Source organism: Emydura macquarii, unplaced genomic scaffold (assembly GCF_026122565.2).
Source record: "Emydura macquarii macquarii isolate MOO-44397 ecotype Brisbane River unplaced genomic scaffold, CSIRO-AGI_Emac_v2 contig_383, whole genome shotgun sequence".
Taxonomy (NCBI): domain Eukaryota; kingdom Metazoa; phylum Chordata; order Testudines; family Chelidae; genus Emydura; species Emydura macquarii.
The window spans coordinates 9993578-10008477 of NW_027130520.1; the positions used below are offsets into that span (position 1 = coordinate 9993578).

The 14900-nt window shown below is 37.0% G+C and overlaps 1 protein-coding gene across 1 annotated transcript in view; it reads left to right on the top strand.

The window, feature by feature from the left end:
* The window catches only part of ZFPM2 (zinc finger protein, FOG family member 2), a 425771-nt gene that overhangs the window by 75632 nt on the left and 335239 nt on the right, over positions 1–14900 (top strand). Inside the window, exons 3-4 of the mRNA XM_067537378.1 lie at positions 5245–5269; positions 12320–12478. Of these exons, the coding sequence (XP_067393479.1) occupies positions 5245–5269; positions 12320–12478 (184 nt within the window). The remainder of the gene's footprint in view (positions 1–5244; positions 5270–12319; positions 12479–14900) is intronic.

Below are 14900 nucleotides of genomic sequence, written 5' to 3' on the forward strand. Positions count from 1 at the left end.
TTAAATTGAATTAACTCATGATCACTCAAACCGAAGTTGTTCTCTACCACCAGTTTTTCTATGAGGTTCTCTCTAGAAACCAATACTAAATCTAAAATGGCATCACCTCTTGTTAGTTTGGTGATTATTTGGTGAAATTGTGATTCAATATCATTGAAAGAAGAGAGCAGAGTTGATTATAGAACTCTGCCTTTTTTTCATCAGAAGCTTCGTTAGTGGGAGCACAGAAAATAATCATTTTCCATCGTCTGTGCTTATGCTGAAGCTTGTCATTAAGTAGGTGACTGGAAATTGGCATAAATGATAAGATCCATTTGCCGATATAATGTTTAAGCAGAAGTCCCACTCCTATTCTTGTATTGGAAGCACTCAGCTGTATGAGATAGTAATCTAGTCTTGCCTCACTGCCATCTTTAAGATGAGTTTCAATGAGACCAGAGATTGACATCTTTAACCTGGACATTCTCTGGCGAGCAGCTCCTTTGAGTCTTCTTTATTGAGGGTTAACGCATTCCATGCCCTGATATGTAAAAGACCCCCTAGTTATGAGATTAATTCTCAGGTTGAAAATCAGGTTGAATTGAAGCAAATTCATTTGTGGCTTTTATAGCAGTTGGGTTTGGGTGGTGGGTCACTAGCCCATCTGACCCTACACCTGGTCCTGCAGGAAAACATGAGAACTTTCAGGTGGGCCCCACACACTCGGATAGGAATAAACCTTAGTCTTTCTATAATAGTTTGATGCCTTTGCTTCTTGAGAGAAAAGTGGATATTGTGTCTTTAAACTGGGGATGTAAAATTGCAGTGAGTAATGAGTATGTATTCCTCTGATCCCTTAATGTACTTGATGTGAGGTTCCTCTTTCATCGTAGCTAACATGCTGTCCATTAAATGCGCTGCAGCAACATCATTAGTGGCTTCAAAGTGCTCCTGCCTGCATCAAATTTTTTCTCTAGCAGGTGAGTGAGAGGGATGATTAGCTAAGACTAGTATCTCTGTCACTCACAACTTCTGTGATCTTTTGTAAAGGTTTGTGGTTGTCAAGTAAGCTCTCCATAAGACTCCATTGATGTCAGATGCAGAGTGAACCATCACCTTTTTGCAGCATTCAATGTCACACAGCTTTATGCTAGAGGAGTCACTCGGGCATATGCAAGACAGAATTCAACCAGTCGATATCTCCTGTGTGAGCTGGTGCCAGGGCAGGCTGCTTTGCTATCACAGAACTTGCCAGGTGATACAGACTGTAAAGAAATATTTCCTGGCTATAAGTCATCCAATACATTACCTATATATTTGAGTTTTCTGTGAGATTAGGTTAAGATACAAAAATGTTTAATAACATGTACATAATTCTGTATATCCAGAAGATGCAAGGTGAAAACCACTAGTGCTGCATGTCCTGAAAGGGAGTTGTGAAGTGGCTAGCATTGGCAGCAATTCTAGCATGTGTAGCATGGGGTAAATTAAGCAGTCTCATTGCTGCTAGTGTTCTGTGCTCAAATTTTTATTTTGTATGAAAAAACTGTTAAAAATAATAAAATAATAGAATTCAACTTTAACATTTGTCAAATATATTGCACTATATAATCTAGGGGAAAATACTTCTGGGGAATGTCTGTCTATAGATAGAGTATTTTCCCCTCCCCTGTGGCCCTTTTGCACTGGCTAAATTGTTGCACACGGTTGATGATTCCTACCATAGGAAGCCTTCTTCGGGAACCATACAGTCAGCTTTGCTGGCTGTATGCCTTGCTTTCTCTTCCCTCAGGAGGACACAGTGCAGGAAGAATTCTAGAGCAGTCCTAGGGCAGGAGGAGGAGAAATAAGATAAATCCTACTGCATGCTGCTTCAGTGGTCCATATGGCCCGTTGTAGAAGGGGCTCAAGTAGGGTAACTCCTGAATAGAGGAGGCCCAAGGTGCTACCTTATCTCTCTCTCTCTCTCTCTCTCTCTCTCTCTCTCTCTCTCTCGCTCTCTCTCCCAGAAACACACAGATGTATTTAGCCCAAGATTACTGTGAGCAATATTTATCCCTGACTGCCCAAATTTAGGCTTTTATAATGGCAGCCACAGGTGAACTAAGCCCTTCTCTTATGCCACCTCTTTATCTTTAACAGGATCCCTTTTAAAACTGTATCCAGCTGCTTTATCAGTTCCTCAGTTGTTCATACCAGTGTTCGCATTCCAGAAGTACAAGGAAATGCAATTTTGACTGTCTCCTGTACCCACTTTGCACATTGAGAACCTGCTGAAGACCATTCACTGTCTAGCTATAGCCAATGACTGCTGACAACAAAAGGAGTACATAGATAATGGGATAAACAGATGGTCTAGGTGGGCAGTAGTTGAGAGAACAGTATTAGAGTTGTGCAGTTAAAAATTAAGGCAGCATTTGCTGAACTGGCTCCCTCTGTCTCTGAGATGTCACAGTATCCAAAATCTGGTTTAAATTCACTCTTGTGCCACTGCGTTCCACTCGGAGTATTTCAGAACATGCTTGGTTCAATTTATCCTGTCACTTATTTGTTTTATTGTCTTGCTTTTTAATGAGCACACTAACATAATGTTTTGGTATAACATTTTATATTAAGTATTGTCTGTTTTGTTTAATGTCACAACTTAATACTATGTGTTCTGGATGGCCGTCTCTTTTTTTTTTTTTGTTAGGCAGTTTATTGTTTATCAGAGAATCTTGTGCTTATCATTAACTGATTAAGTCTTGATCATGAAAGTCTTGTGTGGAGTATAAGGTTGTTTATTGTTTGGAATTGTTTGTAAATAGAGGCTGCATTTGGGTACAAGTAACTTGTCTTCTGCAAGTCCCACTGCAAGTCCCACTTCCCACTGTCTAGTTCACTAGTGCACAGTTTAAGAAAGTGGGCATGGGCAGAAAATGGGTTTAAAAACGAATCTGGTCATAGGGTTAGGTTCCTAACTCCCATAGAAATCAATGGGAGTCAAGGATCATATTTACAAAGGTATTTAGGTACCTAAGGAAGAAGGTAGATGCCTATGGAGATTTTCAAAAGCATATTAGCATGTTAGGTTCCTTATTTGCAATATAATCTATGGGATTTAGGTGCCTAATTTAAGTGTTTTGACACAGTGCCCTAGGTGCCTGTCTTCATCTTTAGAGGCCTTTAAAAAATTGGTTCTATGTGCCTAAGCTGCTGAGGCACTTTTGAAAATCCCATTATTGATGGCTGTATAGGAACAGTCTCATTAATGCAGAGTCAGGTTCATCCTGCTTTTCTGGTCCTGCTCATTAGTTTTTCCTTTCCCTTATCCAATTTATTTAAGAGCTATTGGAAGGCAAATAGATGCATGTTGAAAGTGTGGTGTGGATAAGAACCCTGATTATGCAGTTCTATACAAACTGTAATTTGTGTAAAATCCTATCAAGAATATCATAAAAGTAGTAAATAATAGTTTGGAAGTGGCCAAAACATGGATCATCAGTTTAGTGTCAAACAGAGACAAATTGAACTGAAAGTTTGGAGATGTATTTTAGGTTGTAGACAGATGTTCTAAATATAGCTGTTATATGTTCTTCAGAAGACATGACCATGAAGCAAATAATGCTGTGAAATTCTAATAATGCCTGCTAAATAAAACGCTAATGTGGCCTTTAATGTCACAAGACAGAGCTGTGACTCTAATTCTGGAAGCCCCATATGACAAACATTCTGTGTTGTACTTTTCAGTGTTAATACACTCCATGCAACATTCATTTTTTTAATGCAATTCTGTGAACTCAGTCCAGTTTCTACTGGAGAGATAGATGTCCATGTTGCATCATCCACCACCTCAACTGGCAATCCTTTGTGCATTTTAGCACAGAGGAGAGGATTGACTCAGCATTATAGATTCAACTGACCTTGATTTATGGAAGTAATCATTCCTGAATAAGATTGGGACTGTTAAGTAGGTTGCAGTGCCACTTCCCATGGTGTATCTTAAAAAAAAAAATTAATATCACAGGTGTGCATGGCATTTTGTAGGCACATAAAGTAAGGACCTTGCCCTGAGGGGGTCATAATAAAGCTACAATTTGGCTGCCTCTGTGTGGGAGTACTACAGAGGAGAAAGGAATCCAGGAGCCTCCTCTCTAACCTACATCACAACTGTATTTAGCCAGGACCAAAACAAACCTAATGGTAGTGCTAGGTTCCAAGGCTAGCTAATGTTTCCTCTAATATTGTACTGCACAAAAGGGACACAGTTTATTGGTGGCCACACAGTTCCCTTGCACTTGCTGTTCCATCAAACAGGTCACAAAACAGCCCCTTCCGTCCACACCACATATATTTTAAAAGTAATAATAAATAAAATGATTTTGTGCATTTTAGTTTGGTCATATAGAAGAGATGCCTTCTCTTCTGATCTAGCACAATAAAGAGAATCATTTATTGTTGTTGGAATGTCCAAAGGAATTTGATTAGAAATGTATTACACATATACTTTTCTATATGTATTTTGCAACCTGAGTTCTGAAGATTAACTTGTGGAATTCCATATAACCGTAAGCATTCATGCATATTTTAGAGCCACACCCTTTCAAACACTTCACTTGCATTTGTTAGAAAATATTCTGGCCTTGACTGTAAGAAGGAATAGTTTCATTGTGGTGTCTTGGATAATAGTAAGAGAAAGGAAGTCAAGACAAAAGAGAAGCTCCAAGTTACTAGGACATTTAAAGATCTTTGAAAAGTTTATGCACAAGCAGAGTTAATGCTGTCATGCACCAAAGTGCCAGAAGATCTAGCAGTGAAGAATATTAATCCACTTTTATAAAATCAAAGGGTTCATATTTTTTACTGTAAAGAAATAATTTGAATACAATTTGACCCTTTCTACAATTGTCTGTGGGTCAAATTGAACCCACCATTAAAATTCTCTAATATCTTTTTTGTATTAGCATTTCAAAACTCAATTTAAATATTCACAGAGCTCTTTTTTAATAAACTTAACAAAATTCAGGTAATTTCCTTCAACTTTCTTGATTGAAGGAAGGCAGCAGGTACAGATATAAAAAAGATGTACAGCTACGAGCAAAACCTGAAATCAATTATATATAAGGAATAACATAACACATGGGAAGAAATTAATCAAAAGGAAAAATTTCTACTATATGATTCTCTTGGTCTGCTACCTGCAGGCAAAGAACGTAAATGAAAAAAAAATCAACATTCTTCTTGCAGATAAGGGAAAAAATTAATAAAAATGTTTCCTTCCTACAGATCCCTGATGCAACTTTTGTTAAAAGTAAGTGGCTGCAGGAAGAACTTGCTCATTTAAAATAATTCCGTGTGTGTGTGTGTGTGTGTGTGTGTGTGTGTGTGTGTGTGTGTGTGTGTGTGTGTGTGTTTTACAGAAATATAGCATTATTCTTGTTTTTAATTTCAATTACATCACATTGGCGTGGATTTCCCTATCTGATCTCATTAAATTGTTGTACACTAAATGCACTTAAAATTTTCCCATCAGTTTGAGATAACTGGTTCCACTAGTATTACTCATTAAAAGTGTATGGAATATCTCTCAAACTGACAGAATTTTTCAAAATGTAAGAAACTTGTTAAGTATAACCAGTACACATAAGGCAGAGATATCTGAGGAGTTTAAGGTGTACGTGCAAGGTAATGAATATCTACAAGTTGGCATCTGAGTTGAGCCCTTGAAACTCTTAACACTAGGATATCTGAGAATTACAAATGATTTTGTTAAGTTTAACAGAGCACCTCCATAGTCTAAAGAGAGAAAAGTATTAGATTGATATTATTTATCAGAATAGTAAGCAAGAATGATATTTAAGTTTTTCCACATACTAAACAAATATGGTGGAGTGTCTGACTGCCAACCAGTTGTTTCTAGGAGCATGCATTATAATTTTAAGATACTCATCTTACAGTTGGCTCACTACATATTCCTATATGCTGCCAGTCTGCTTCTAGCAGGAGACTAGAATTCAACTACCTGGCTTCTCATATTGGTGAGAACTGCATAATGAAGATGTTTATGCTGAAATGCCAGGAGGAAGGTTAGTTTTGATTTATTCAGTGAAAATTGATGACCATTTGGAATCAGCATTAACTGAGAATCAAAGTGAACTCAGTAATTCTGGAAGACACTCATAGAATCATATGACATGTTTGTAGCTTGGGAGACTTAACCCAATAGGAAAAAATCTAAAGCTTCGCTGAAGTTACCAGTGTGAGCTAGAAACTCTGTTTCATAAATTCTGGCTATCATGACTCAGTCATATTGTCCCAGCTTGGGAGGTTCCTATTCTCTGCGGAAAGTTATAAACTTGGTAGCCAGATGGTAGTTGAATGGAATCTGGGCATTATGGTCCTGAGGTAGAAGCCAAAAAATGGAAAACAAGTAATTCTTAAAGGTATTGCTTGTATTCCTTCTCATTACTGTTATCATTTTACATCAAAATGGGCTCATCTTCCGTGTTTCAACACTCCATGTCTTCACACTGGTGAAAGACAATGATTTGGATTTACAGTGTTGGCCACTGAAAAGGTGGTGAACCAGTACAATTTGAAAAGCAGTTCTGTCACCCTGGAGAAAGTCAGTGATGCACTGGAGGAGGAACTGTGGGGCAGGTTTGTGGGAACCCCTTGTTCAAATTTCTTTCACCAAGTTGAGGGAAAAGCTGGGATGTTTTTCTTGTTGCTGACGGAATTCAGAACCGCTCAGGATGCTCACACTAGCCAGAGATGACTTCTTCCTGGGGCTTCTATAAATATTTTTTGAAGAACAAATTATTTATCTTTGGAATGGATCAGGTTGTATCAGGTATTCTAATGTTCTAACGTTCTTCTAATGTTTTTCAAGAGACAGAAGGCCCTGGACCACTTGGTAATATCTTCACTTTGCCCTCCACATTTAAAATGAGACAAATTGAACACTGTGCTATACTCTCAATATTCTTGGCTTAGTCTCTGGGAACAGATTATAAACATCTTCAACAAGTGTACTTAATATAAGCTTGTTGGCTCACTGGTATTGCCTCTTCCTTTGGTTTTGTTTAGAAGAAAATGTTTTTGTTTATATAGGAAAACAAAGGGACTGATTCTCCAAAACCGTGTCTCTTCTGTCTGTAAGCATATGGCATTCCTGGTACCTGGGTTTTAACACAGGTTAATGGTATTATATTCATGGCAGCACATTGTTGGGGGAAACTTTCAGAGGTTCATCAAGGTCATGCAAATTCATTCTGTGGATCTACCAAGTTTTAAGACTCAGCAATGCATAATGGATTTTAAAGAAGAATTATTATTCAATACGACTACTAATAATTATAACTCATTAGCCTCCTCCCAGCCTTTCCTGAAATGCTTATAGTTTCTTTTTTTGTTTCTTGCCCTTTTAGGTTTGTATTTACCTCTGCTTTGGAGATTAGGGATCAGAGCTGCTAGCGTCGTGTCTATTTTGTGCTGTATAAAAATGGTCTATTACCTTAATTTTATATATATTTTATATGTATATAAAGTATTGGTAAATATTTGTGTTTTAATTGTTAAGAAACTAAAACAAAAAGTGCTTGTGTATCTTTAAATTTGGTGCAAATTAGGGAGCTACAGTTCAGATTTCCCCACACTGCTCTTCCAACTGGCCTCAATCAGAAGTAATTTTCTCCATGAAGGCACATGGAGCTCACTTATCAGCCTCTCCTGAGTAGATATTACTATTTGTATCAAATTATATGTGGTGATTTCCTGAAGTGGACTACTGCGTCCATTCACTCCTTCATTGCTGTCATTCATTTCACTTATATTTCTAGTGCCTGTTGCCCTTATTTTATTTATTTTTAATTGTTGTTTTCGGATTATGGACATCTGAATAAAATTGGTTATTCAGAAAACAAAAACAAACAAACAAACAAAAAAAAACAAAAAAAACCCAGGTCTATGGATGGTAGGAACTGAGATCTGGTCCTTATGAAACATTTTCACAGCTAACAGTTTCAAATCTGTGGTGAAGAAATCGAGACGTCAGTTGCCTACAGTACTTTGTTTAAGATCAGAAACTAAGCTTTTTATTTATTTAAGTGTATTTGGAAATTCTTAACTTGATAAGTAGTTATCTAGCTAATCTGAAGTACTTGAGGTTCACCTCTTCTTAGATTACATCTAATGCTTTTACACAGCCTTACGAAGAAAACACTATAAATATCCAAAACAAAAGTTTATTGAAGTTACAATAAAAGACAAACATGTACCATATCCCCCTGGAATTAACCATTTAACTAAACTCCTAAACCTTCTGGGATTTAAATTTTATTATTTGATTTCCAGGATCTAATCCCATCACAAGCCAGTTGGCACTCACATCAAAGAAGAGTTTTAAGAGTTGGAATTATTTTGATTTGCACTGTTGCTACATTATTTTATTTTTTGTCAGTGCTGATATTTCACACTTGGCCAACTCTATTTTTAATACGTTTTTCAACAAAATAAGAACAAGTGCTTGCCTCCATTGAAATAAATGACAATAAAATAGGAACATGTATAATGTATGTATGCTATAATTGTACAGTAAAATGAAAAGCTGATTAATAACTGATTCATCATTAAATTAAAGCTAGGAATTAAAAGGAAGCACAGTGTAGCCTAAACTCACTGTTGGAATCAGTGCCGGTACTAGGCCCATTGAGGGCCCTATGCAGGAATATTTCCCCCGCCACACACGCACACAACACATACTAATAATTTATAGAGGGCCCCCTTGAGCTGCTCGGGGCCCTATCTGCTTATGCCTAACAGAGGCTCTGCTAGGAATTGATGAAACTGCATCCAGTAATCTAAAGTGCTGTAAGTAACAAATCAGCATAATAAGTTAAAACAGACAATTGAGGAGAAAATACCACATCAGAGAGAACTCAGAACCTCCACTTTTTTTCAATGTCATGTTTATTATTGTCCTTGTGACTTTAATTTTAAATGAAGATAGTTGAATTCAAATGACCAATTTAAAATTCTGAACATGATCGATTTCGGTGGAACTACTTGTGGAGCAAGGTAGCATGAGTAAGGATAGTAGAACTGGGTGCAGGATCAATTTGTAAATGGATTAATAATGACATACGCTGCAATAGAATAATTAAAATTAGAAAAATATCTATCTATTATAACTCCTAGGAAAATGTGACCGTTCATTTTCAGTAAAGATCAGCATAGTTTTTTTTTATTTTTTTAGGGACTGAGCAATGGTGTATGTGAGTGATTCTTTGATCTGTGCCTGCAGATGAATAGGTAGGGAAGCCTTCTTCATGAGAGCACACATGTTGGAGATTTACATATGTGCATCTGGATGTGTACACACAAAATAAAACCACATCCAGGTGTACACATACAATCCATGATTTTGCATGCATGAGATGAAATTTACACTTCTTTAGCTAGATGCATGCACAAATTGTGGAATTATATTGTTTATCTGTATTTAGGATCTATCCACAAAAATGTTTGATAAAAATGTTTTTAATCTGTGCTTCATCTAAAAAACAACCAAACAAATACCATAAGTGCAACCCCCTTACTGCTTTTTGGATCTACATTGTCCTTCTCTGTATGGACATTTGTAGTAGTATGTGTGACATTCTGTGTATTTCTTGAAGATAATGTTAATGTGTCTTATAAAGCGTACATTTCCAGGACTGCCACAAGCGAATATATACGGACTGCACATCTATTCTTCCCTTAATTTATATGTTGTAATTACTAAGGTGCTGACTACATACTGGTGACCCCTTCAAAGAAATTCATTTAACATCTCTAAACAGGCATAAACATCACCTCACACATGCCAACTGAATTGCTCATATGTTCTTAATATATTTTCCAAGCAATTCTTATTTGGAAAGTAAAATGACTATAAGCCAATATTTCAGTGGGAAGTCAGATTGCTGAAATGTGAGCCAATAGTTATATTTCTTCTAAATAAAAACCACTTGAAAAATCCATTAAAGACATACACACACACTTCCCCCTTGCCCCCCACCCACACAAAGATAAAAACCTCTTAGTAACAGTGTCATTGGTTAATAGAATCATTAGGACTAGAAGACACTTTTAGTAGATCATCTGTTGCAAACCGCAAGATTTCTGTATATCAAATTAAATGCTACTCACTTTGGTTTCCGATGATATATGTGGATACACTTTCCTCACTTACAGTGACTAATTACGAAAATCTCTTTAACAATTGTGTTCTCTTGTTCACTTACCTTACCTATAGATGCAGGCGCACTAAAAAGTTCTAATTTAACCTCTTGGTGTTTTTATAGGGCTTATGGGAATGCATTTGTATAAAAATCATTTTAAATTAAAAAATGAACCTGTCTTCTATAAAAATCTTGAAAAAAGAGATGAGAATTACAAACAAAATGAGTTTGTTATTTTCCAGCATGGCAAAAATGCCATAATTTTATATCCTCGTCTTTAAAACTGTATAATTTGCAGCGAGTGTTTTTTAAGTTACATTTCTAAACTGAAATTAGAACTTATGTGAGGGGTCTCACTGACAGCCCTGGAGATTGAAGTTCTCTTTTTATATTTATATATATATAGAATGCACAGACTAAAGACATTCCAAGTTCTCTCCAGATTCCCTGCTAATATGTGCTCAACTCTGTTCTGGAGTGACCAGCCCATGTATGTGATGGTGTCCATATCTCTATGTCCATCGCCATTCAATTACAGCCTTTTCCAAGACTGCCAGAAAAAGCAAATAATGATAATGGTCTGTTTTTGATCATATGAAAATTATTTCTTTGTGCATAGATTCAGCCCTTATAATTAAGGTCTAGATTGTGCAACTCTTACTTTATACTGGTGAGTATGTCCTCAGACAAGTGGACCCATAGTGTCAAATTCTCAGGTAGCATAAATTGACATAGTTCCTTTGAAATCAATGCCAGCTAGGAATCTCCCACCCGTTAACTTCCGAAAAGACAAATATATTTTTGTGAGCAAGGGTTGCACAATCTAGCTGAAAATGAATTTGACTACTTTGATGCAATGGAGGAAGTCACAGATTTCTAATAAATCATATGAAATTCTAGTACAGTCAATATTCTGTTTCTTTTAATAACTTTATCCTTCCCTCTTCATTTAGTGCACAACAGGATCACTTACGTAGTGCCTGTCAATATTCTAGAACTATTAAAAATAATACTGGTAAACTATCAAATAAATACAAATTACATTTTTACATTAGAGAACTAGCTTTCATTTCTAGCAAGAAATCGTCAATCAATTATAAATGGGGCCCTGCTTTCATTGGAGAGAGAAATGTGTAATTTTTCTTCAAGCCTCAACCATGTATTATGAAATATCTTTTGAAATCCACTCTGTATATGAATTTTGAAAAGTATAGACTATTAAAAATCTCAGTTCAATTAAAATACATTCCATTATTTCAAATCTCTATTAAATCTCAGGTAAAATTGTACATCTATGAAAGATGTCTTTACCAGGTAGTTAATATTAACAAATGAACATAAAGTGTACACATTTTTTGCTCATCAGCAAATTTTATCTTGTCTCCAGGCTAGTAGTGACAAAAGGTAGTTACTATCTGATGGGTGTTTGGCCTATGTGAAATGAATTGGTAATCGGTCCAATTCCTTGTCGGCTGTGTGTCCACAGAACAAAAAAATAACCAGCAGAATTGCCAGTTAAAGATGCCAAGGACTGAGACTACAGAGCTATTGTATATAATTGGTCCTGTCAGACCACAGTTGAGGCACAATGATAGGGCAATATGAGGAAGCTTGCATTGTCATTACCTGTGCTTTAACTATTCAAACAATAGAAGAGACTCTGGTCTGTAGGTCTGTCAAGCAAATTTAATGAATACTAGAGTTCAGTGTAACATTAAAAAAATGTAACCAACATAACATAAAAAGGGTTCTTCTTCCATCAATGCTTGTGGGGTTTGCATATAAAGCTTCCATTTCCATTATTAGGAATGGCTAGTTTAATTACCACAACTGGATAAATGGCAAAAAAGATATGTTTGCAAATATTCCAAAAATACAGTAATATTTTTCATATTTGAAATATATGTGAGCTATTCACTGAGCTGGCAGAATAATGAGAAAAATCACAAATCATTTTTAGATTGCAAAATACATTGGATAAATTATCTGATAAAAGTTATTTGATCATCTCTAATAAATTTCCAGCACAGCAATAGAAGAATAGACCCTAGTTAAAGCCCTATAGTTGTAAGACATGAGGCTTTTATTTCACATTACTGTTAGACGATTTTGGTACAGTTTCCCTGATTCTTTTTAAGGGCCCCTTGAGGATGCCATTGAGGATGAAGAGGAAGAGTGCCTGTGTGAAGAAAATGACATTATCTCAAAAGAAGACTTTCCATTGGAGGAAAGCTTTTCTGCAGAGTTTGAGCCTGAGAATCTCAGTTGTGAAGAAGTGGAATACTTTTGTAATAAAGGTAATCAATGCAGTACAATGCTTGAATGAATTAAACTGATATGTGTAAATGCACTTGATCAGAAACATTTTAGTGATGTTGGAAATGCAGAAAAGCCCTATTAATATGATTCTTTAAAATAAGAAAATGATTAACTCTTGTTGAGTCATCTTTTAATGTGGTAATAATTATTGCAAATATTTGAATATGGCGGAAGTTTTATTTTTTGGGACCTGGAGCCCAATTTCTTTTTTGTTGCTAATCAAAAAACATTTATTTTAGCTATTTAAAATGGGCTTCAGATATCCATCACATCAGGCAGACATTGAGCTGGCAATACAGAAGGCCCCTTCCTTGCTTCCTTGCTCATGTTAGGAAGCTTGCTATGATTTTGGATTCTAGAATTAAAATATTGCTCATTGATGATATAGTGTCAATACTGGGAGGTCAGAGATTTGCAGACAGAATGGTTTTTAAAGTTGTAGGGCCTTTTTGGTATATCAGTTACAGATGTTGAAGATATATTTATTTAAGGATGAGATGTCAATTCATTCTTACTCTGTGTTTGGTCTCCATGGTTATGCTGTTCCCTATCCAGCTGACAGAAAGATTGCTCTTTTATGAAAAATTGATTTACCTTTCTTCTCGTCAGATTTCCACTTGATTATTTTATTATTTGTCTTCCACAGGTAAGGATGCTTATCAAATAGCTAGAACTGTTGTGCAAATGGTTGGCCTATTAGTCACAACTCCCTGGGCAGTTTGGTCTCAGTGATTTTTCTTTCTGTTCTCTTCAGGGCATTGGAATATTTTTTTTCTCGCAGAGATAGTTTGATAGTCTCTCGTTTATGATTCATGCTTTTCTTAGGCAAATTGGAACAAGCCTTTTTGAGTGCAGTCAAGTGTTATGGTTCAGGCTTCTAGAGTGCTCATTGCCACAGAGTAGAGATGGGAGGTAGAGTGGAGAAGGAAAGAAAATACAACTTCTAAAAGTTTCTCACACAGGTGACTATGTTAGGAAGGGATCATATTTCATATTATAGTTTGTTGGTCCTTAGCAAGGATATGGCATCTAGGAGACCAAACAAAAATGCAGTTTTGAATCCTACAACTAAATGGTTTATCATAATAAGTCAGAACAAGATGATAAATGAAAATGCTTTAAAAATATAGTCAGCTAAATACTGTTAAGATTACTGACATAGGCAAACACTGCACCCATTATGCGCTCAGCAGTTGCTCACACTTACCCTGGATGCTAGTTTGTTCCATTGAGAGGAAATACTTGCACAGACACTGGGATTATTCCATAGTCATTTTGTTATGTAATTCAAGCTTTTTAACCTCCATTTGGATGGTCAGCATGCCAGCTCCTCCCATGTCCTCTATGACCTCCGGATGCCATGTGACCCTAGGGAAGAGGGAGAGGACTCTGAGAAAGGATTCATATCTGGCAACTATTTCTTTCCAGGAAAAGGTACCGAAAAGAAATATTGCACCCTCAAGGGGTCCTTCTATTGCAGAGAGAGGCACTGGGACAGCTTTGTCACCTCTGCAGTTGCTCAGCCACCCCAATCTTGAGACCAGTCCTGTTCTTCAGTGGAGAAGGATCAGTGGCAGAAAGATAGAGCAGCGAACCCATGCTCCACTGGATGGCCTGGAGAGTGGGTGGGAGGGAGCTTGCTCACCATCTGTCCCTGACCACCAGGCCAGATCTCTTGACCCAGCTGACCTTGGCAGAGGAGGCCAGCGAATTAGATGGCTTTGCAAGACTCCACCTGTGCCAGGTTCCCCAGGTCCTTTACCACAAGGGGCATGTTGTCAGCGTATGCTGACAGGACCATCTGCAAATCTGGCTCTTGGAACACCAACCCCATCAGCCTCTGGTGGAGGAGGTGGAAAAAGGGCTCAATGGTGAAGGTATACAGCTGGCTGAACATCAGGCAGCCCTGACGCACCCCTCGACCAAAGGTGACTTCAGTTGAGCTTGACTGAACACTCCTCAGAAGCATACAGCACCTGGAGAGTTTTGCTGTTACTGTCTCTTTAAAAAGACATCTTCGGATAAATTTAAGTGAAAAGCTGAAGTTAAGGCATTTCTGTGTAACTAGATCAGAGAGGAAAATAGGTGATGTAAATTTAGGTATGAACCTGATCATGTATCCCGGGAATTGGTTGTTGTAAAGAGATCTGTTGATTCTTCAAGGTGAATATCATTTGATTCTTGACATTCCTTTCTCCAGGTGATATGTATAGTAGTAGTTATAAAAGAAGCTTTACGCCCATCCACAGCAACTGCTACAGGGAAACAAATTTAAAAGAAAATTTCTGAGGACAACGGGGCACATAAAATCTCTAGTCTCTTTCCAACTGAGGCAGTGTAACAGAACAGTCCCGTTTTGAAGTAAACAGAGAACCTATCCTGGAAAAGAATGGCATAGGG